Source organism: Aythya fuligula, chromosome 7 (genome assembly GCF_009819795.1).
Source record: "Aythya fuligula isolate bAytFul2 chromosome 7, bAytFul2.pri, whole genome shotgun sequence".
In the NCBI taxonomy this organism is placed as follows: Eukaryota; Metazoa; Chordata; class Aves; order Anseriformes; family Anatidae; genus Aythya; species Aythya fuligula.
The window spans coordinates 27,121,056-27,145,273 of record NC_045565.1 but is presented as its reverse complement, the minus strand read 5'-3'; the positions used below and the strand labels follow the sequence as shown (position 1 = coordinate 27,145,273).

At 50.8% G+C, this 24,218-nt stretch overlaps 1 protein-coding gene across 2 annotated transcripts in view; it reads right to left on the bottom strand.

The window, feature by feature from the left end:
• Nucleotides 1-24,218, bottom strand: part of MXI1 (MAX interactor 1, dimerization protein) — a 43,355-nt gene that overhangs the window by 14,859 nt on the left and 4,278 nt on the right. The window contains exons 1-3 of one of the 2 annotated variants that reach the window (XM_032191554.1): nucleotides 19,787-19,901; nucleotides 19,076-19,208; nucleotides 5,943-5,972 (exon numbers count right to left, since the gene is read on the bottom strand). In XM_032191554.1, coding sequence (XP_032047445.1) covers nucleotides 5,943-5,972; nucleotides 19,076-19,208; nucleotides 19,787-19,859 — 236 coding nt within the window. In that variant the 5' untranslated portion in view covers nucleotides 19,860-19,901. Of the gene's footprint in view, nucleotides 1-5,942; nucleotides 5,973-19,075; nucleotides 19,209-19,786; nucleotides 19,902-24,218 lie in introns of those variants that run through there. The other variant, XM_032191553.1, reaches the window with a different exon arrangement.

Sequence of the window (24,218 nt, the reverse complement as noted above, 5' to 3'; positions counted from 1 at the left end):
GGTAAGTAATTACCAGGCAGGAGGGACAGAAAACCTTACCCCACGGCTAATGGGAAGTGACGTTCAGGCAGCAACTTACACAAAAAAATGCCCTCAAAGGACAGCCAGTAATTTTTTTTAATGGACCACTGGGCAGAAGACCTGACTCACGGCATCGCTGTGGGATGCCCCCACGGGGCTGTGTTGCTGCAGTAGCCCCACACGTGCACCAGCAGCAGGTCAGTGCACACACAGCTGTGGGCAGCTCTCGCTTCTGCCCCAGAGCACGTCCTGAAACTCGCAGTTCCCACGTAATCTGTCTCAGAAATCGTGTTCCTATTACCTCACCTTCTCTGAGGCTCCCCGAGTGGCTGTTGGCCCGTAGCGCCTTCAGGCCCAGGAGCAGCGCCAGCCACCTAAGCAAGCCAAGCTGCTGCATCACCATCTCTGGCCCTCGGCACTCCAACAGCACCCCAGGAAAAAAATGACTACAAAAACCAAACCTGCAAAGTCCCCCGAGCCGCATCTGGGGGAGAGATGGCAAGTACAAAGCCCTGACGTGACCGAAAACTGAGCCAAGAGAGCCGAGCGCTCAACTTCCCACCTGGGGCCTGATTCTTCCCGGGCCCAAGCTCACGGACTGCCAGGGGGATTTGCCCAGCCTCTGTTTTTCAGGACAGCATCCTGAAAGAAAACTGTGGCAACACTTGAGGATAAGTTTAGGAAGAGAGGCAAGAACCAAAGCAGCACTGATGCAGACTCCTGATTAGGTATTATCTCTGTGCATCTGACGGCTTTTGTTACACATCCACAGCAGCGACCAGACTCCCTCCTGCAGCCCTGAAAACAGTAAAACAACCCTAAGGCACTATTTTGATACCTGTTCTATTCACTGCTCTGGAAACATCAAGTCCAGGATGCTGAATGCAAGAACACAGCCAGCAAGCAGGGACACACAGCAGTAGAGCTCGTGGCTTTCTAGGAGCAGGGCCTCCTCTGAAGTCTCCATTCTGGGAGGCAAAAGGACGAGTGGATTCTCACCATCAGACCCTTAACCTTTAAGGCAAGGCCAAGCAGAGCATGCTGACGCCTCTTTCTATGCTCTGGGAGGAAAACACATCAGGAAGTGTCCCGACAGCACATTAGTTGAGAAGGGTTTTGTGGTGAGCACTGGATTTTGAGAACTGCCTTACAGCAGTGACTTTATTGTGTGGCATTACCGAGACATCTTGCTTGGAGATAGTTTATTCAAAGCAGCAGCATTGTTCTTCTTCCTCTTCCTTCTCCATCTGCTATTGGATTCACAGGGGAGGAGGCGAGAGCTGGGAGCAGAGAGGAAGCCGCGTAGGCATTCACTCCTCACCGCATCGCTTTGAATAACAAAACAGATACACACACACAGATATTGAAACTTGGAATTCCGATATGAGCAGTGCTGAAGGTCTTCCAACAAAATGAAGATCGTTTTGTTTCCTTTGAATTTTGGCAGGGAAACTGTCTCTTTTCAGCAGCTTTACTTAAGAGTTCAAAGTGTTCTGCTACCCAGCCGACGTGCAACAAAGCCTCTGCAGACTTCTGACTCGGAGTGACTCCAAACGCTACTTCTGTGCATGGGGGCACCTGGCCTGAAGGAGAGCAGCTCCCCGTTTTGCAGCACCTGGCTGCTGAGTTCTGGAGCACAGCAGCACAGTAACAGCACGGTAGCAAATAGGCAAGCTGACACTAAACATTGGTGACCACCCCTGGACTTCCCCAGAGCAAACATCTCTCCCATCACCTTGCTCCACAAGCTCCAGATGCTCTCTCTGGTTAAACCAAGCTGGGCACGGCCGTGTAACAGTTACCAGACCTCCTCAACTGGCAGAGCATCCTTCAGCTCCCTTGAGAAATCTCTGTCCCAGCTGAAAATGTGCCAGCCGAGCGGCAGAGCCGAGGACAGACAGCCAACTCCAGCTCCTGTTCCTTACCGGCCGCGGAGATGGGAGGGTTTAGCTGCAGCTCCCCCAAGGAGCAAGTGGATCACGGCGTGCTCTGACCTTTGGATGTTTCAGAAGATGCATGCTCAGCTGTGTTGGCCGTGGCCTGACTGCTGCAGGGAACGTCACAGGTTCCAAGTTTTATTAATGAGGAAAATAATACGTGCTGTCAACGGCTGCTACACGGAGCGAACACGACAACAAAGCCCGCTCCGGAGAGCAAATGAAATCTGCTGGATTCGTTTCTTGGATTTCGTTTCTCTCTTGGATAAACAGCAGGGAACTCAACACCACATTGATCAGCTGCTTCAAGACAAACACTGATCGCATTGCCCTGGCAAGAACGTGTCGCACAACAGCGGCACGGCCAGGCAGGGTCATGCAGAGGAGCAGGGATTCACTCCTCTTCCATTTCGCCTCCCTCCACCTCCCAGCCCCGATAACACCAACATGACTGCACCATTTAACGCCAGAGCTATTTAACCGCGTTGTGTTCACCATGTTCTGTAGGTAAATGCTTTCCCCTCCCTCCAGCATCCTGCTAGTACAGATGCACTCGAGGCCCTGTCCTAGAGAAAGGGAACCAGGCTGCTGAGCCGGGTCATGGTTCTCTCCTGCACGTTCAGGAGGGCTTTCTCCTTTATCTCATCTGCTTCCTCAAATACACAACCCAGCACAACAGTCAGCTCTGCTTAAAGACCACTTGGAGAAATACTCGGCGTTTAACTGTTTCTCTTATGCTAAAGCAAGAACGTCTGGGAAATCACAGAAGCTAGAAGGGAGATCCTGGGAAGAGTCAAAAAGGCTCAAAAAGCACAGCACTGAATGTTGCTACATGCATGTTCTTCACTTTGTTTCTGATCATCTCAAAAGATATCAGAGAGAAACAACCTTACACCACTTCACTCTGCTTTCCACTAAGCACAACACTTCAACTTGGCTTAGGAGCAGTTTTGTTGCCTTTAGACTTCGTCCTTCTCTGTTTCAAACAAGTTGCCTTTTGCAGAGACAAAATCTGTGAGATCTTCAGAAAATGCTGATTCCAACGGTTCTCCCAATGTCTTTGTCCCTCCTCATCTCTATGTTTTGCTTGAGCTACATTGTTACCAGAAGCAAAACCAGCCCTAATAACTCATTCCTCATCCAGCTACTCAGCTCCGTTTCCCTCCTTTCTGCTGTATTACAATGCGATCGCCACCAAAAGCAAATAGGTCAATGTGTAAAAAGCCTGAAATAAAAACATAAAAATGTTTTCAACAGCTCCTTAAACACGCCTCCTGTTCCACCCGGAGATGCACCGTGTGTCAGACCCCGCCACCACCTCGGTTTACCAGAACTGCCACTTCAGAGAGGAGCAGGAAAGCCTCTGGGCGCCGCGCACCGCACCGACCACATCCTCCCAACGCTGGCTGGTGTCTGAAAGGCTCCCAGCACCGGGTAATTGTGCTGTGTGTAACACACGTACACGTTCAATGGAACTTAAACCTGAATTTGTGCTTGTTTGGGAAAACATCGCTCTATCAGAGGGACTATTTTAGTCACTCACTTCGTGGTGTTTTCTTTCAGGAAATGATGGGGCTTTGCTCGGGAGTCAGATTTTTGGTAGGCGTGTTAAAAGGCTAAGAAGCATTGCTTTGGTGACGCCTTGCAGCACGAGAGGCAGAGCGCCGGCTTCTTGCTGAAATGCAAGCTCTGAGTCATCCCAGGCAGAGGGAAACTGAAACACATCCCCATTAAGTAGAAAACACAAACAATTTTCTAACATGAGGATTAATGACAGATAATAACTACAAATTAACTTTAATCTTTTATAAATCAAACAGAGCCCCTTATATAAATGTCCCTGCAATCTCTCTAGATAAAAAACACAAAATCGAAGCAGGAAGGGAAGTGGCTCACACATTGCAGTTAACGTTCGGGACAAAATCAAACACCTCCTTCGTGGAAACACCCCAGTGTTTGTGAAATATTGAGGTACTAAGAAAGGGAGTGCAGCTCAAGGCACTGCTTTAATTTCTGAAAATACAGTTCTGGTTACTTTTGGACATGAACAGCTAAATATTCTTAATCCTGACGCATCAGAATTTCATGAGCTCTACCATAGTGAAACCAAATTAAGCTGGATATTCAAAAAGCAGGGGGAGAGCTTTGCTTTTCTGCTAGCCTTTTGCTGCTGCTTGAAAGAAGCCGTGCGACTGTTGAAGGGGTTAAACCAAAACTTAACTGACTGTAGGGAGGCTGCTCTTCGTAGACAGGAGGGGAAAAAAACAGAGTCAGAGACCTAATAGTGGACAATTTTGAAAATTACAGTGTGTGTCAATAATGGAGATAACAGTGAGATTCAAAAGGAATAATCTCAAATAATAGGGAAAATGAGCACCTGCCAGCCACAAAGCCATTAGTATCAGGGCTTTTATCTTTGCCACAGTTAAGTCTGGAGACGCTGACAAACTTAACAACGCAGCAAATAAAACGCGGTGAAAACCTAACTGGGAAGCAATTCTCCTCACTCAGAAAACGCTGCCATGGAGTTTGGAAACTCATGCTTCTAGCAGGAAATTCAGGGTCCGATTGCTGGTAACAAACACTGCAAACCCAGCACAGGCTCCATGGGGTCCAGCTGGGCTCGCAGATGCTCCAGCCTGGCACGTTGGCATTAAGGGACATGAGCAGAGGGCTCCTGACCAAGGAGACCCCCAGGTGCAGGATTTTGCCTGTGCAGACCACCCAGTGCAATTAAATGCGTGTCCTTCCCAGAAGGGTGAAACCAGGGGCTTGTAAAACCATGTCAGAGACAGACCTGGGCTACTGTGCCTTGGGAACTGGAAGGTTCCCAAGGGAACGGGTCACTCACAGGGTTTGAAGCTTTGCTGCCTGCCTCCCAAGGGGCAGAGGGCAGAAAAAGCTGTCCGTGGATCCACCAAAACCTGGCCAGCGTGAGAGGACCACGACGGTACAGGGAAGGACAGGGACAGCTCTGCCCTAAAGCTGCGCGGAGAACAAGCAGTGTGTGCAGGAACAATTAGATATGCAAATTACTGCATTGAAAATTAGTGACGGTTTTACTGTTGTCATGGAGAAAAAAAGCACCCTCCATTCTGGGTCAGACCCAAGCACTGCGTTTTGTTTCCCCTCACTGGTGAATAAAGCTGCAGAGAGCACTGGAAAAGCCCAGGACCGGCGCTGCTCAGCAGAGCTCCACCTGGGCCCGGAGAGCTCACGGCTTGGATGGGGACAGGAGAGCAACATCACCGAAATAAAAAACCTCCCTGCATCACCCCAGGAAGGCAAAAAAAGCCCACGGACTCCCAGAGCTACCAGGAGGTACAGGCACAGCCAGGAAGAAGCCACCTGCACCACGCAAAGGGCCAGCGGGGCATGGATGTGGGGGCAACACGGCACATGGGGTACTCAGCTCCAGGTCTCCTGATCTCCACGGGAAGATCCTGTCTGAATTCACACGCAGACTTCACCTGGAGGCTCTGCGTATCCTTGGCCATCCCCTGTTAAATGATTGCTGCTAGGATGGCGTTTGCTTCTGCTGCAGAGATGATGGCAGCCCAGCCCAGCCCAGGGGTGGGAGGGAGAGGGTGTAGAGCACAGGGCCCTGCCCTTTGGGGTCACGGTAACACAGCTCACCCCGCACCCAAGAAACCTGATCCCGTAGCAACCTCCTGTATGGGAAGTGCCCCAATCAGATTTCACTGTGTCAGGAGAAGAACAGTATTTGCTCTGCATACAGATTAGTCACAAAACTGGGTCACTTCTTGCCTTTTCAGAGAGCAAAATAAAAAAAAAAAAATAAAAACAGGGCTGCTTTTTCAGATCTTTTTGCGTCTCCCCCCCCCCTGTTTTAAAACTAGGTGACAGGCTGTGGTCACTCCCAGCTGCCTAAGCTGATCGCAGACACCTGCCTGTGGTGAGGTTAAAGCACATTACCACCCGCTGGCCTCCCGGTTCTCAGAATTCAGCTCCTCAGCTACTTACCGGTTCTTTTCTAGCTCGTTGTGCGTAGACCTGGAAGAGAAACAAAAATTGGGATTAGCCACCTTGGAAATCTGAGCACCAAAAGTTCAGCCACCGAAAGCTGCGTACGTCCCCGGTGCCACACAGCAGCATAAAGGCAGACAACTACACAGAGTCAAATCCAGAGCTGTCACCTCAGCCTCCCCTGCCGAGGAGAAATTCCTTCCCTCCAAAGTCTGTGCTTACCTGGTACGTGCAGATCTGGTGCTTGCTGTACCAGATCTTTGTACCTGCCCACCACAAGTGCCCTGCCAGCATTCCCTCGTGTAGAGCTCACAGCTTGAGAAGGAGACCAGGCAGAAGCAAGAGGGAAACGCACAAGTTCACCCTCCTGCCTGTGATGATAACAGTGGCAAAAACAACCAAGCAACCAAATGAAAAAGCAATAAAAACTCCACCAGACTTCAATCATTTCACAATTTCTAACCTAACAGGTTATTAGCAGCCCAGGGAAGGTTGTTGAGGGCTATTTAAGAAGGACAGTCACTTATCCAACGTTCCCCTTTAACAGCAGATCACCTTAAAATAGGAGTAAAAGGCGCCCCAAAGCTTAATAAAAAGGATCTATTTTCTGTAATTTGGCATCACATTTCTTCCGGAGCTCTGAGAAGATTATCCTCTATCCCCCATCTGGAGAATCCTGCAGAGATTTCTACAATTAGGGAACTGAACGGAGGATGTGCTCTGAGGGAAACCCTGCCATAATTAAACGTTCCTCCAAAAAGAGGGAGGAGGAGCACCCAACAGGTGCTAGGACTTTGGCAAAGATGACGAATAAACTGTGGACGGCTGCAAAAAGCAACACAAATGATGCTTGGCTGGCTGTGCCTGCGAGCTGGGGGTAGCTGGAAAAAAGAATAAAGAAAGAAAGGAAGAAAACCTGCAACTGTGTGCTTGTGCAATACACCACAGGACCCCTGAAGGGCGGCTCCCAGCAACCAGACGCAAACTTGATGCGGGTTTAGGCCAGAAAACCACCCCACATCTCCCCCCAGAGCCTAAAGCACCACAATCCACTCGTACGGGCAACTTGGATGCAAGTTAACCCCCTGGAGGCCCCGTTACAGCAGTGCCCGGCTGTCCTTTGGAGCACGTTTGCTGATCTCATGTGCCCCGTGCTCCTGCAGGAGCCTTCGCAGTCATCTCGGTGCCATCAGCAGCTACGGAGCCAGAGACACGCAACGCCTCGGATTCCTGCATCGTATCGAGCCAATTATCAAGGCCAGCACTGAAAGAACCAAGTTTGGCCCACTGCTGTGAACAAAATTAAAGCAGCAGGTTCTCCCTCCTCCTCTCACATCGGAGGCTCTTTATTACCGAGCTGCCTTCTGACGAACACCACGGCTGAGAGGGGTCACAGGTTTCTCACCACGTCCGGGAATTTGTGCTCTGACTTTTAAACCACATTGGTGGCAGGGGAAAAAAAACAAACAAAAAAAAAAAAAAAAAAAAAAAAAACAAGAAACAGCCCCCCTCAGGCTCCTTCCTCCTGCAGATGAACGCAAGGAAAAGAATCCCAGCAACACCGAGCGACTGCTGTGGGAACGCTGCCTCCCTTACCTGCCTGAGGTCTTCCTTAGTTTTACCTGGGGACACTTGGAAAAATTCACTTTTCCTTTCACCTGAACTCAGAAAAGAGACCCACCGCAGCCCCGATTCGTTCCAATTCTTATTGGACCAAACATAGCTGAAGCTCGTTTGAGGTGGTATCATCCTCACCTGGGAACCTGGAGAGCCTCCCTGGCTTCTGGATGAGGCCAGGCTGAACGCCCCCAGCTGTGTCACTGCAACACCTTGTCCCTGCCTGCAAGGCTGAGATCAGAGCCATGCAGGCACAGAAATGCTTAGAGAGGAAAACAAGAGCCCACCGCACGTCCCAGCACCACCTCCAGCCTGCCCAGCACCTCTGCTGCCTTTCAGGAGGGGCTCCAGCACAAACTGGCTGCGGGGCTCTCCTTTAAAAGCAGCTTTCTACAGCTGTCGGTTCCTTAACGATGAATTGGGAACACCCAGGCTGGTACCATCCCTAAAAACTTCGGGAATGTTACATAAGCAGGAAAATACTAACAAATATGTTTTGAAAACGACTGGGGAAGAGATCATGAAAGAGTTTTAGATGCTTAACATAAAGGAGCCAAGGAAACAGCAACAGGAACAGCAGAGCAATCCTCATCACAACTTCACTACCAAAAAGCTGGGAGAAAGGGAAGTTTATCCCCCTTTAGCCCAGACACACACCAGCAAGAAGCAGGGAAGCACAGCCATCAGGCACGCCACTGTAAGGTCGGATGAACCAACCCAACCCTTCTGCACCAGTCACCGGGACCCTGCCCGCCTGCAGCCCTGGCACAGGGTGAAACATGAAGCCAGGCTAAATTCCGTCACTGCAGGAGACACCGTGGATAATTTATGACTCTGTCTTTGTTTAAAAAAAAACCCTCTTGCACAGGTAAAGGCGGCCGAACGTCCTCTGAGCAGGGGTAAGGCAACAAAACAAACCGTGACAGGGAGGAACGGGCTCTAAAGAGCAACAAATTCACTCACCACTACTTTGGTTTGGCTGTTTTGCTTTTAACCTCCTGCCCCCTCCCTCACGCAAGGCTTTTCTCAGAAACGATTTCCAGTGGAAACAGCCGAGTGATGGGACAAAACAAATCCTCAGCTCCTCTCTTCCGTTCCAGCTCCACCTGTGTCCACAAAGCGAAACCTTCTGGCTGAAGGATCTCAGTGCTCTCGCCAGGGCTTCCGACAGCGGTGGAGCACCCCTCTAAGCACCCCACAAAACCAAGTGCACAGCGCCGGGAGGGCCGCAGGGAAGCTCCAAGGACAGCAGCGGGTGAGGCCTTGCAGCTGCCATCAGTGGAGCTGCAGCAACTTCACCTGGCCCAGCCTCTGGCTCGGCTTTCTGTGGCTCTTAGGCTGACGCGGTGTCGGGTTCCTCCCCAGGCCCTGATCAAAGCTGCTTGCCCAGGATGGAGTCAGATCGCTTCCAAAGTTCACATTCTCCGTCTCCAGCAGCGAAGGGGACAGAGCCGCACGGGCATCTGCTGCTGTTTGTTCATCTCTGGGAAAGGAGAAACGGCCCCGCGGCCTCTTTGCAGCTCGACGAGGGGCCGAGAGCTCCTTCATGTGGCTCACCACCACTGCAGAAGGGCGCCCACCCCTCTGCTTCTACACAGAGTCCCCAAAGCCTCCTGCAACACTGTCAAAAACAAAAAAAAAGTTTAAAAAAATGTATTGCACACCTCCCTTAAACCATCACTTCTGTTGTTGGAAATCAATTCTCCCCTACTGCTCTCAGGGAGGGGGGCAGGCCACCAGCAGACAGAGAGCTGAGAGTGTTTCCCGAGGCCACCCAAGAAGCCCGCAGCGGGGCAGGGTCCTTAAATCAGGGTCCCTAAACCCCAGGAGAAGGAGTGCATCGGGGGGTTGCTCTTCTCAGGCTCTGTCCCAGCGAGACACCCAACAAGGACGTTTGTGCCATCTGATGCTTGTGTCACAGAAAAGACGCCAGCCACTGAACGCTTCAAGAAGGTGAAAAACCCCCCAAACCAACCCAAAACGAGCCCAGAAAAAGCCACCCCCACCAGCAGCACAAGGTGGCACCGTGCAGCCCCCGGCCGGCCTCCCTGCCAGCTCTGCTCCTGCTCCACCTGAGAGCCCTGGAGCAGGGGCTGCTCCCAGCGAGGGGAGAGCTGCCCCGGCACACACACACAAACTCCCTCTCGCCGGGCCCTGCGTGGCCAAGAGGAGCCGGGGTCGCCGAACAAGCAGCTATTCAATATTTTGTTTTCTCCTCATTGTTCCGTGCGTGGCCTCGAGCCAAGCCCTGCTCTGAATACAGAGCCCGGGGTTTTCTTACAGGCTTTTCGGCGCTCTCACCCGGAGCGGGGCTCGGCACTTCGCGTGTTTACTGTTAAGCATCCTCGATTTCCAAATGGGAAGCTAAGAAATGAAAAAAAAAATTAAAAAAAAAAATCAGAGCTGCAGCTTCTCGTTTCCTCCAGCCTGCCTGTGAAGCCCCCCCCAGGGGCCTGCTTTTCTGGGCCACTTCACAATTTCAAAGCACGGCTCCCCCCCGGTGCTCCTTGCGGCTGTGCATCCTCAGCACTTCTGCAGCTCGCAGCCCGGACTCGTACCTTTGCACTGCCCCATTCGTCTGCCCCCAACTTCCGTGACAAGTAAAGGTCCTGCAGAAACCAAAACCACCTCCTGCCCTCCCAGCCCGCAGCGAACCACATCAGAGGGGGGGCTGCCCGCGGAGCAGACACGCAGGCTGCTGTCTGTTCATCGTGGGTGGCACCTTTGCCATTTCAGCAGGGAAACCCACGCTCACCCCCCTCGGGAACGTTGCAGCTGACACCTCCTGTAACGGCTTAGGATTTGGCCAAATTATGGCAGATTGTCACAGATGAGGAAAAAAAGTGCTCTCCGTGCCTTTACCAAGGCAAAATTTTTAAATAAAGCTTTTCAGGACACGGTAAGGAGAAGTCTCAAGTATCGTAACATCTCAATCTCTCTGCTGATGACATTTTCTCTGCTGAATATTCAGCTGCATCAGGGAGCAGGATAAGGCCTGATGCTGCAGGAGGCTTTGTAGGACTGCTGTCCCAACAACTGCCAGCAGGCTCCACGTCTCATGGCTCTTCCAGAACCAAAATCACGGTTGGTGATGCCTACACAGCAAAGAAATGGAATAAAAAACACAGGGCGATGTTCAAATCTACCTAGAAGACAGGATCCTAAATTCTCTCTTCTTTCAATCCAACACCCCCATGCTGCTGCCTCCTGAAAACAGGGCTGGAAGAGCGTGTGCCACCCCGAGGTACAGAGGGCAGGAGCCGTGCAGGTTCGCTGGCGTGCCCAGACCTTGCAGCGTTTTTGTGGCAGGCTCAGGCCGGGATCCAAGGGCCCAGCAGCCCAGCCCTTTGCCCTATACCGTGCTGCTTCCCACACACCCCATTACCCTTTCGAGGAAGGTGGTCATAGCCAGAAATAGCCTCCACGGTGTCATCTGCAGTGCTACAGCCTGCTTGGGGAGAAGGTACGCGTCGCTGCAGCCTCTCCTGACCTCAATACTCTGCCTGCAGATGCTCTGGGGAAAGGGAAGCTTCTTGACTGAATGCCACCTGCCCAAAACCTTTCTGTTGTTTGAAAAGCAGCTGATGGCATTTGTATGGCCCGGGGCCAGGCCATGATTTCTTCACCTACTTCTCTTTAAGGTGTCAGCTCTCCCTCACGCTGCTGCGATGCTGTGCCTGCAGATGAAGGGGGGAAGTGTTCTTGAAAGCAGGAAACACAGCAACTGTCAGCTACGCTTTGTCTCAGGGAAACTGAGGCACAAACACACGGGCTGCAGCAAAATCAGGAGGAGAACCCAGCTCTCCTGATGCCTGGGGTTACATCCTGTCCGCAGGGACATTCTCAGCCCCGATTTCCTCTGTTCTTACAGCTCTGGCTCAGGAGCAGCAGCAACTAAGCTGAAGGCAGCGAGGTGGCTGCCTCCCACTGCTCCCAGATGGCCAAACGCCTTGTGGAGCAGCTCAGGGTGCTGCAGTTTGGAGCCTGATGGTTGGAGGCAAAGCAGCAGTGGTGCCACGTCACCTTACCGTGTCCATACATCACTTTATGGCCGTCCAAGCAGCTGGGCAATGACCGCTGGGGTAAGAGACAGTCCCAACGTCATCTGTCCCTTCCCAGAACTTGTGGCACTCGGTTAATCCCTTCTGGGTGGAGGAGGAGAAATGAGAATGGTTTAGAGGACAGCTGAACACTTTGTGCAGAGCAACTTTAAACAAAAGGGAGGCCAAAGGACTGCTTGCAGTCCACAGGACTGCCTGCCATGGAGCAAGCAACAACGTTGGTTCTCGGACTCATTGAGGCGCACCTGGGGGACAAAGCAGTCATTGGTCCCAGCCAGCATGGGTTTGTGAAGGGTAGGTCCTGCCTAACTAACCTGATTTCCTTTTATGATAAGATCACCCGTATGGTGGACCAAGGGAAACCAGCTGATGTGATTTTTTTGGACTTCAGCAAGGCTTTTGACACGGTTTCCCATAGGATCCTACTGGACAAAATGTCCACCATACAGCTAAATAAAAACATCATACGATGGGTGAGCAATTGGCTAACGGGCAGGGCCCAAAGGGTTATGGTAAATGGGGCTGCATCAGGCTGGCGGGCGGTCACCAGTGGGGTCCCTCAAGGCTCCATTTTAGGGCCGGTACTTTTCAATATTTTTATAAATGATCTGGATGTAGGAATAGAGGGTATTTTGAGCAAGTTTGCTGATGACACCAAACTTGGAGGAGTTGTGGACTCAAATGAGGGCGTAAAGGCCTTGCAGAGGGATCTGGACAGGTTGGAGAGCTGGGCGATCACCAACCGCATGAAGTTCAATAAGAGCAAGTGCCGGGTCCTGCACCTGGGACGGGGAAACCCTGGCTGCACGTACAGACTGGGCGATGAGACGCTGGAGAGCAGCCTAGAAGAGAGGGATCTGGGGGTCGTGATAGACAGCAAGTTGAATATGAGCCAGCAGTGTGCCCTGGCAGCCAGGAGGGCCAATCGTATCCTGGGGTGCATCAAGCACGGCATCGCTAGTAGGTCAAGGGAGGTGATTGTCCCGCTCTACTCTGCGCTGGTGCGGCCTCACCTCGAGTACTGTGTGCAGTTCTGGGCACCACAGTATAAAAAGGACATGAAACTGTTGGAAAGTGTCCAGAGGAGGGCTACGAAGATGGTGAAAGGCCTTGAGGGGAAGACGTACGAGGAACGGCTGAGGTCACTGGGCCTGTTCAGCCTGGAGAAGAGGAGGCTGAGGGGAGACCTCATCGCAGTCTACAACTTCCTCGTAAGGGGTTGTCAAGAGGCAGGAGACCTTTTCTCCATTAACACTAGTGACAGGACCCGCGGGAACGGGGTTAAGCTGAGGCAGGGGAAATTTAGGCTGGACGTCAGGAGGGGGTTCTTCACAGAGAGGGTGGTTGCACACTGGAACAGGCTCCCCAGGGAAGTGGTCACTGCACCGAGCCTGTCTGAATTTAAGAAGAGATTGGACTGTGCACTTAGTCACATGGTCTGAACTTTTGGGTAGACCTGTGCGGTGTTGAGAGTTGGACTTGATGATCCTTAAGGGTCCCTTCCAACTCAGGATATTCTATGATTCTATGATTCTATGATTCTATAAACCAGGAATTAATGCTGAGAATCACCACGTCTACTTCAATCTGGATTCAAAAAGGGACAGAACTGAAGTGAAATCACATCCATCCAGAGAATGGAAGTACAGTGGGCAGCAAAGAAATGAGAGATGGGAATATATCCAGCGGGGTGGAAAAAACAGGCCTGTTCCCTCCACGCTGATCAACGAGGCAGTGTCTCAGAGAGAAGAGATCCAGGCAAAAGCCAGCCAAGGGCACAGCCCCAGAGACCCGCAGCCTCTGATCAAGAGAGTCCAAAACAGTCAACAAAAACAAATCCTATCTTTGTTGGTTCAAAGCGGGTAGGGGAGCAGGAGCCAAATCTCTCGAGGACAAACAGAAGTCAGGCTTTGAATTTGGGCAGAAGTTTGTCAGGAGGGATCAGGAGATAATCAACAGCGGGAACTGCAACAGGCAAGACAATTAACTCAGCAGCACGACATGAAAAGATGGCCCAGACTGCTTGGGTCAGGAAGAGAAAGGGATTTGAGAGCTCCACCAGGAGCAAGAAAGGAGGAACGGGTGACAACCAAGTCACCGCCAAGCAAAGGATCGGGTCGGGTTAAACAAGTCACGAAGGATAAATCCTGCACGTCCTGTGGATGAGGTGTTTGGGAAGACCCCAAGCAGCACCACGTGCTGTTTGTCACTGCACGAGCAGTGCTGTCAGCAGGGCAATCAGCCCGCACCGCCTCTCTGCCTGGGCAGTGCTGCAACACCGCCGCACGTGGCTGCAGAGGCTTCCCCCAAACCTGGGAGGACAAAGGGATCACGAGCTTCAGCCACAGAAATGATTCACCCAGGCAGATCCCACAGCGGTGAATTGCAGCCAGGGTGCAGATAGCATCAGCAGCTGCCTCTGGTTTGCATGAAGGTCTCTGCACGACTTTGACAGTCTAACGAGATTGCAAATTGCATGTTACACCTACTGAAGGTATCAAAGTCTGAGTTCTGCCCAGCACCAGGGCTTTCTGCAGTGCAGATCACATAAACAGGGTGCCAAAGGGGAAGGAGGCGGGTTCCCCAGTGGAAACACATCGGCCCTACTGCATCCGGGGGCCTCATCCCTCAGCAGGCAGAGGGATTGGAGGCTCTCACACCACTTGCTGGGTTCCCCCTTACTTTCTGGTATCCCATCAGCTCTATCCTATTTCCGTACGTGCAGACTCCAACGCAAATTCCCTCAGGAGGGCAGTGGGGACCTGCTCTGATCCACGTTCTGGTACTAACCTGGAGAAGGCAGCGGGGTTTTCACGAGGGGTGCTGTGCCTCCTGTGCGTTTGCTGTAGCTGCTGTTCCACCGGCTCGTTCCTGATGGCCAGCCTTTGGTCCGCAGCCTCTCTGGTGCCGCAGCCAAGCCACGAGAGGCCTCTCCTGTGCTACACGCAGGTCGTGCTGGCAGCGGGGCTCTCGAGCACAGCCTGCCTTGCCAAATGAGCTCAGGAAACAGAATGGACCAAAAATCCGTTTTCCCAACCGAACACTCAAACCACCGCTGTGCTTTCCCAAAGAGAAGTCATGCTTACACCTAGTGGCAGTCAGCACTCATCCCTCGGAGCAGCTCTCCCAGAGCAGCATTCCTTACCAGCAGCTCGGCCTTGCCCACTTCTCCTTCCTTGAAAAATTACCTATGGGATTAGAAGGCAAGATCCCAATCCCAACTATTTCCAGACAAGATTTCAACAGCACGAGGATTCCAGATAGCCACCTCCCTGTCTGTGCACTGCCAAAATGTGGCATGAATCAAAGCACAGCACAGCCAATCTCATCCATCCTCCCTATCACACACGTGTGCATTTGTACTGTATGAGGGAAGCCAAGCCCTGAGCCACGAGCAGAGCTCCTGCCCCAAAAGGCTGGAGCCACAAGCAGTCTCTACACCCAGCATGTTACACAAAGGCCGGATCCTAACTCACCTACACGCAGAGAGCCAAAACTCAGCTCCCACTAGCTGTGAAGTGAGGTGTGAGTACAAGAGGATTAAAAAAAATACCCCAAACAAATAAATATCCAGAAACAAACAACTGGTAGAGGCTGGGGAGGGGGCAGTGAACCCCCTCTGAGAGAAAAGGTGCATTATATTTACAGCCATGCCCAAGCAAGCCTTCGGGACCCCCCTGCTCCTCCCCTGCACGACGAGGTAGTGTGGCACAGCGCTGCTGCTGTGGTAAACCAGGCTTCCTCATGCACCAGGCTGCCTTGCAGCTACAGCTGCCACAACCTTTTAGCTTCTGCACCCACGTTTGTGAGCCTGCAGCACACGGAGCCTTGGCCTGGGGCACATGAGGCACCTTCTGCACACCCACCTGTGAGAGCAACAATATAGAAAATGAGGAACTGCATCAGTGGAACAGCCAGCCGGGCACAGAAGCTCAGGCACCCAGGCTTTTAGGCCACCCTGTCCAAAACGCCTCACCATACTCACTGCAGCTGCCACCTCCAAGCTCTGCAGGCAGCCTGCTACCGGGTGTAGGTGCCTGGAAGGCCCCTGGGACACAAGGGAAGATAATGGGAAGAGAGGAAAACGAAAGGAAAAAGAAACTGGAGAGATCAAACCCTCCCCAAGGAACTGAGCTTAGATTCTCTGAGTGCCCCTCTGGGAGGGCTGAGGGCTCTCCGCATCCCTGAAAGGGTGCTTGGCATTTCCCCAGGATCAGACCAAGAAAATAACAGGCTTCTCTACATGCCTGAGGAGCTGTGAAAAATACAAATGACAATACGATGATGTTGGAATGTAATTTCAGATTCTCTTATAAATCTTACCTCTATTAGACTGATTGTATTTTGAGTGACAAAAAAAAAATCACTTAGCATCCCTGCTGTTTCTTTGCTGCTCATGCAACAACTCAAATTGATTAAAAACTCTTCTCAAATATTTTTCAAAAATACATAAATATCAGACCTGGCTCAACTATAATGCATTTTTCTAAAGGATATATATATATTTTTTTTTAAGTTTCCTTTGTCTATTAAAAATTCCAGGTCACAATGACTGTGGTTCCCCACAGGTTTTTGCAGGTGGGTAATTTTCAGTACCTAAACACCTCTAACTAAAGCCAGGACTGCACACGTTTAAATACATTCAGATTTTAAATCACAGCATGCACTGCTAGTCACTAATCCCAAAAAGGTCTTTAAAACATCCATGCAAAACCCCACGCATACATCTAGATAATGCCCGAGGATCACGGAGGGGGATCCCTGTGCAAGCTGTCAGCTGCAGGACTGAAACAAACAAAAGGAACCCAAACATCCTTCTTTCAAAAAGCATCATCTCAATTAGAAATAATGAAATTACGTTTTATTTTCCCCTCTTAGTTGTACACTCCTGTTTGGGGCAGAACTAAAGTTATTTTGCAGGTGCTGGGAGACTGTCCCTATTTCTTTAAGAGTAGGATTTGCTCCACCAGTGCCATCCAGAGGTGGGCTGCCTGTTCCTCGGCAGGGGAGTATAAATACCTGCAGGTATTTGTGCCACGACACCACAGGCTCTGTTAGGAAAAAAGTCACTGTTGTTGCAAACAGTGAGCAGAAATACTTGAACTATGAAATAAAGAGCATCTCGGTTATGTAAACGCTTCATGTCTCACACTCATGGTTTGTTTGGTTCAATAAAGACCAGCAACAGCACTCAAATCTCTCAAGTACTAAAGGTGCATATACTGATATATAAAAAAAAAAAGAACAACTGTGCTTTGCCAAGGTTATTTGAGAGTCTTTTCCTTTTTTTCCTACAGGAGGCTTTTCAATGACAAATCTGCACAAGATTTTAAAAGAATCTTTTTTCTACGCTAATTAAACATTTTGAGACAAGAGGAATCTAAGAAAATTGCTCGCCCAGGTCTGAAATGTAAGTTTCATCCCCCATCAAGGGCTTCGTATTTAATTCAAAGTCCATGTGAACCTCACTAGGCAGCGCTTCCTGAACTGTCCCTTTGATTTGAACAGGAAGGGATGATCCAGAGCCTTCTTTAAACAAGGCTAATGCTGTACTCGGCGTCACACCAGACACACTGCAGTGAATTTGGAGGCACCCTGAACTTCACAGTTGTCACTTCCCGGCACTGCAGCCATCTGGAAGGCCTGCCATCTCCCACAGCAAGCGCAAGCTGCTACAGCTCGCCGAAAGAAACTTCCATTTCCAACTGCGTGCACAAGGTCTGAGCGCCCCAGCACTGCTCTGCTCTCTGTCCCAGCAGACCTTCCTCAGCCCAAAAGACGAACGGGAGGCAGCACGCAGTGCCTACTGCTTCTGTGCTAACGAATCGAGGTGGTACTCAGGCATTCCTTGTATTATGAAGGTCTTAAATAAGGCTGGAAAGCATCATTTCTGCCTCTCTGCTGCCTTACCCTCACCCCACAACCTCCAACATGTCACGCTAAATAGCCCCTTGGGCTGGTCTCAGCCCAGAAAGGCAGCTCAGGGCTCCGTGCTGGCAGGGCACGCTGAGCACCCAGGGAGTCCTCCGCGTCCCTCTCCAGTCCAGAGGATGGAGGATTTGGTGCTAAGGAGCTCCTGAGGGGGATGTGCTCACAGCCCTCCTCTGGAGAAGGGCAGGTTGCCATGACAAAGGCCTTTGAGAGAACGGTGTGGGATGGAAAAAAGACACGTGAGACCTAGGAGGGAAAAACACAGATCTCAACTCAGCATTTGCCATCATTTCTCAGTAAAGAGTGACTGGGATTTGGGACTTCTGTTCATGGGAATTAGGAAAGGACTACAGCTGCCCTGAAATCAGGAGAGTGAACAAGGCGGGTGAACAAGGCAAACACAAACATGCAGCATAAAAAGAGCCCAGGATGTGCTGATCCTGAGGAAGAAGAGTTCCCCACAGCAAGGCATCCTTACTTCACTTCAAACATCCTTTGTTATCAAAAGCTGCCCAAGCAGAATCCCTGTAAGCAAAGGCACCTTTCTCCATGGCCTCTACAGGTCCCTTTCCAATGGCTTTAAGAAAGCTTTCACCACCTGAGCCACCTGCCACCATTTTATGGATTGCACAAGCCTCCCTGCAGTAAAAGCAAGCTTGCAATTGCCTTTGCAAAATTATACTTTGTTTCTAGAGTTTCTTTGCGACAGAAATTCTCAACAAGGTCTGAACACTTCTACAGAAGGGAGGGGAAAAAAAAAACAACAAACGACACAACAAAAAGGCTATCAGCTAGAAGGGAAGGTCAGCTCCTACCACTGCATCAAGTGTTAGGCCTAATCCGCTTGTCTATTCTACGTTTAACAAGCCAAGAAATATGGCATTGTTTAATAAGTAAAGTGTCAAAAACATGGAGCTCTACAATCACCAAGCAATCAGGAAGCTGGGAAATCCCACTGCCCTGAAAGGCAGAGTGAAAGACAGCTTCAATTTCCTGAACTGAATTTTTAACACGTTGCATCTAGCAGCCAGTCATCTCCCTCTCTCCCATTTGTTGTAGGAGATCCATTTCAAAACATCATTTCCTTGCTTCAAGTCATGCCTGTCATTACAATCCCAAAGCACTCAGGCTGCACACACACTATCCCTTAAGAGCAGTGACTTCTGGGTTGGAAAGGCAGCATCAGCCGTGTATAATGGGAAGAGCTATCGCCTGTCTCCTCCCTACACCCCGCGCACAGATCTCCCTCTTCCACTTCCCTCTGCAGCATCTGAGCCTTGGCACGGAGTCAGCTGGCGGTGCCACGGATACAGCTCCCCTGTGTCCCTCTGCTCACAGCACCACGCATCCAGAAGGGATGCTGTACTCGTGTGTCCCAGCTCCGAATCCCCCTGTGCTCAGACTTTTCCCATTTTTTCCCTGCTGGTTAAGCTTCTCTCCTCTTCTCTCATCTCAGCTTTCCTCTTCAGCTCGGTCCTCCCGTCCAGCCCTGCACCCCACGCCTTCCTGCCCGTGTCGTACCTGTTGGCAATACTTGCATTGCTGCCACTGCCGCTGTGTTTCCTTGCCCGGCTCAGCCTCCGCGTGGGCTTTGGGTCTTGGAGTCCAGGACTTGGAACTGAGGGGAAGGTCGAGGCATAGCCATGTTCGCACTCTGCACAAGAATCAACAGGCAGGGCATAAAAAAAAGGATCATTTGGGGAAAAAAAAAAGAAAAAAAAAAAGAAAAAAAAAGAAAATGCAGCTGGCAGGCCTCGTTGCTAACCCGTCAGCCTAGCTGGGGAGGCCCCTAAGCACAGGGAAATGACTGCTGATGTATTCAGGGGGAAGTGGAGCGGGAGGTGGAGAGAAGAGAGGAAGGGGAGTGCGAAGGCTCTGCCGGCCTTGGGGGAAGGCCCGCGTCTCCGATACCTGCACACACCACAAGAAGCCACCACGGCCAAGGCTGCCTCGTCCCTCTCTTCCTGTCCGAGCTGCGTGAACCGAGGAAATCAGCCCCGTTTCTCCGTGCTGCCGAGGTCTCTGCAAAGCCAGAGCCTCCCACCCCATCCCTGCAGCTCCCCAGCCGCCGTCCCCTCACCTTCCTCCCAGGAGCCGCGCTCACCTCCGCTCCCCTTTCTCCCCACAAAGCTCCCACCTCCACCACTTCGGAGCCTGGCGGAGGCTCTGCCAGCCCTGCCCCTAACCTCAGCCCCTCCACAAGACAATTTCAGCCCCCATTCCTGCCGTTACCTCTCTCCCTTCGCTCCAGATACTCGGCCGCCTCCAGCAGCCGCTGGATGTTGATCAGCTGCACCTGCTCCATGCCCCGGGGAGCCGCCCGGGGAGGGGGGGGGGGGGCTCCAAAGGCTCCCCCAAAACCCCCCCAGCTCCCTCCTGGATGGATGAGGATGAGGATGAGGATGGGGAGCCTTCCTCCTCCTCCTCTTCCTCCTCCTTCTCCTCAGCAGTGGCCACGCTGCCCCCCCCCGGGGCCAGCCCCGGTTCCCCCCCCCCCCGCCTCACAGCACTTTGTTTACCTCGGCCGGGCGCTCACGGGAGAAGGGGGCGCAGCGGCATGGGGCTGCCTGGGAAATGTAGTTCCTGCCCGCCTCTGAGCCCTGGGGGATGGCGGCTGCCACCGGCCATCACCCCTCTTTCGGCCCTGAGGCGATGGCGGCTGGCCCTGAGGGGGAGCGAGGAGGCAGCCCCCTGTGGGAGGCAGCCCCCCGTGGGCTCAGCACGCTGCCGGCTCGGGGCCTGCAGCCGCTTTGTGCCTCTCCCTACAAACTTCCAGGCGTGGAAGTACCCTGAGTGGGGCAAGAGAAAAGCCAAGAGAGGCTACACACACAAAAAAAAAGCTGCAGGGTGGGAGCTTTCTGCATCTCGGCTGTGGAGATGTAAAGCAAGATGAGGCGAGGCGCACCTCGAGCCGTGCTCCTGACAGGAGGCAGCAGTATGGGATCTACACCCCGACCCGAGTACAGTCCTTCAAGAATTTAGACAAAAGAAGGCCCAGACAGCAAGTCTGTGTACTAGTGAAGTCATTTTGTGTATCTGAAGCACCATATAAATAAATGACACTTGACCTCCTCAATATTTTAAAGAATCCTGTCACACCTACACCTTGCAGTCCCACCTCCACCCTTCCCAGTGGCTTAACAATACTCTTACATCCTGACTTTCCTACAGATACACACCCTTGTTATCACATCTGTGACTGAATTTCACCAACATTAACATTTTCTGGTATGGAGCTTAAAAACTGTCAGCACTTAATTGCATGATATCAGTCTCCAAAATAACTTTAACTACACCCCAAAGTGGAACAATAATCACAGGACGTTCAGAGTCAAAATCTGAATCTCAGACTGATACCGACCTAGAAACCTTCAAAAGATTGTTTTATTGGGGTTATTTTTCACAGCTCTGAACCTTTAGGTTGTGACTGACCACATTTTCGAGCATTCCTCCAACAGAACAGGAGCTGAAAAAGTACCTTCAACAAAATAACAAAACCCAGAAAAGCTCAGATTCTCAGTGGCTTGTGTCTGTTAGCAAGAGCTTTAAACAGAGCATAAAATATCAGGAGACTCATGGTAGAGTTGTAAGACTTGGCAGTAGGCCTTGAGAAGGCCTGAAAAAAAGCGCATTTAGTTTAGCTAATTTTTCTTCAAGCGCATTTCTCCGATTCACCATTTCAGAGGTTTCCCCAGAAAACTGCAGGCTTGCAGCTGATGGAAGTAAAAATAATACCACTATTCAGCTCGCACACAACCCCTTTCATCTCTGACTCTCAAAGGGCTGACTTGGTTTGTTTCTCTTAAGACGGGACAGTTAAAAAAGAAAGGAAGCTGGAACACCTTCAGGGCCGTACTTCCCTCATTGCGCCTTGCAGAAAAGCAAGGCCCAGTCCTCACCCAAGCAGGACAACCACCACACACACAGAGCCAGCCCAGGAGACTCGTAAAAAACAGCTTTTATCCAAGGAAGAACTTGGGGAAGGAAGTATTCTTTCCGTCTCTCTCTCTCTTTTCTATACTGTGAACTACTGATAGCACAGATAATTAACAGCACATGTTAAGACTCAAATTTGAGTAGTCCCAGGGACTACTTCTGTGCTCTTGGATTTCTCACAAAGGGAAAAGGATGCAGGTGCATGCGCTGCTCTGCAACAGCGGGGTTAACGCAAGAGCATTTCTGGGTTCCAACTGTGCATCCTGCTTCCAAAACCAGCAGTGTTTGCCTTTCAGGATTAGCAATACTAAGCATCAAAAAAAAAAAAAAAGAAAAAAAAGAAAAAAGCAAACCAGCAAACCGTGACTCAAAAATCACTGCAAGACAAGTTGTTGTCAGCAACCACCACCACTACCTTTTCACGTGGCGATGCGTGTAGTGGCTCTAGGGATTAAGCAGGGAAAGCCACGGCTGTAATATGAAGTAGTAATTTAGGAGTCTAAGTATCAGCCTCCTGGAGCCAAGGTTCAAGACACAAAATAGAAGAGTACGGAGGAGGAGGAGGAGGACATGGGTGCACGTGGTGAAATAAATCAGCACCAGAGTGAAGAGCAGGATCAGTTCTTTGTGCAGTGATGTAGGATCAGCTCTTCCATTTACACATCAGCTCAGCTTCCACATCTTTGTTTCTTAAGTAAATAATGTACAATTAAAAAAATCTGTGTGGAACAAAGACAAATTTGAGAGTAAACTGTGGGACATCTTCCCAAAGCCCTACAGAGGTAGGCAAGCCAACCACGGAGCCACAGTAGGTCTGCAAAATCTTTCAGTTGTCATCCCAAGTGCCAGTGTGGGCAGGTCAGCCCGTAAAATGCCAGATTTGTATGTGACAGAAACAAAAGTGGGTGGAAAGTGAATGGCACGAAGACGCCTAGTGCTATTCAACTGCTGACCAAAAAACCCCCAAAGTCACATTTAAAATGTGGTTGAGCAATCCACGGGCAACGCTGGGGAGGGGCTAAGGGAAGAGTATTTTAGGGGAGAATGAGATCATTTAATTTAGTGGCTCCAAATGATCTGTAAGTACAGTTTTCTGATTATAAGTGCTTGCTGCTTGGCATCCCTTCTGGCAGCTGTGATTCACTTTCATTGTGTGTTCTGCTGTTTCGCCCTTTAGAAAGGGGCTTTTTACATTTTATTAAATGGCACTTCGGCAGCCCTCCATTTCCAGCCTTAATAATGGATTTGTTAATCTCCCTGATAGCCTTTCCCTCCTCCTTAGCAACAATTTAAATATCCAAGAAGAAATCTGCAGTGCAGAAATCAATTAATATTTACATCTGAAATGCTGCTGTGCTATTTTAATCAAGTAAAACAGATGTGGTCTGTTTTTTACCACCACCACCACCACTTGCGTTACACTAGCTGCTTCTATCAGGGGAATCTTCTAGGAGCTTTCCAGAAAGTAATGTTTTAAGCTCCCCAAGACGGCAATGACTTCAGTTTATTTTTTTCTTTCCACTCCGCAGGAAGGGAAACTGAGGTGTAAGCAGCACATGAAGAAGGCACACCCTAAGCTAGAAGCAGAACAAGAATACAGCTCATGAATCAAGATGCCCAACCCTCTGCTTTGAGCACGAGGTTTAGAAATAACACAGGGCTTTGCAATCTGGGTGTTATTTTCAGCAAGGGCAATACCTTTGGTTAAACTGCCTAGTTTCCCATCCCTTGGTTGGCTTTTTCTCAAATCCTCCCATCCTCAGCGCTTTGCAAAATCAGCTAGGAACATGAACATGGCAAAAGTTGCAAGAGTTTCCTTTGCCCACCTTCACACAAACTCTGCAAATCCTTAATCTTGCTTTCAAAGCCTTGCAACCTAACACCCCTGCAACTAAGGCATGAACAGAGATCCCCGTGAGGACCCATTTTCTGCAGCTCTCAAATCAGTAAAAAGATTCAGTGGAGTGTGGAACAAGCAAATTTTTGGTGAGAAGAGCTCCATAAAACTGCCCTGTTTTTCTAGCCAGGGGAAGAAGATCTGTGGCCCACCTGAACATGCCATCTACCAGCACACACTAACAACCGCGTCTCCGTTCCCATACCCATCTCCCTTCCGATGCCTGCAATACCTTTGGTAAGGGACCTACAGCGTCTACAGGATGTGGCCTCATTTCTCATCGAGGAGCCTCGTTCTTTTGCAAGGCATCAGATAATCCCTCGCAGCACTCCCACTGGTGCCTGGAACCCATCCAACGGTGAGGACAGAAATTGCTCGCAGCCAAACCACCTGGATACCCCAGAGTTTGGACAGGAATGAAGCTCATGCTATACACACAGAGTCAAAGAGCAAGCCCTACCGATCGATAAGGCAAAAAGCCACAGGTGTGCTGCCTCTCCGGGCTGCTGGCTTGCTCCCAATCCTCTGAGAGATGCGTTGCTGTTTTCAGACCCGCGCCGTGCCCCAGTTCCTTGTGAGTCAGTGCCTCGTGCTGTGACTTGGGTCAAGTCACTTGGCTAACCCGGCCGCAAAATTAAGCAAGTGGGCCGCCCATAAATAAAAAATACATCATATACAGGATGGGGTCCCTCAGCTTACTAATATTAATGTCGGGTTCTCCAGACAATGGCGCTTCTCTGCCAGCTCTGAGGATGCTCTGCTGACAAGGGACGTGATCGGTTCTCAGTAGGGCTTCTGGCACGGCCCCACAGCTCCACCTCTGCCCCATCA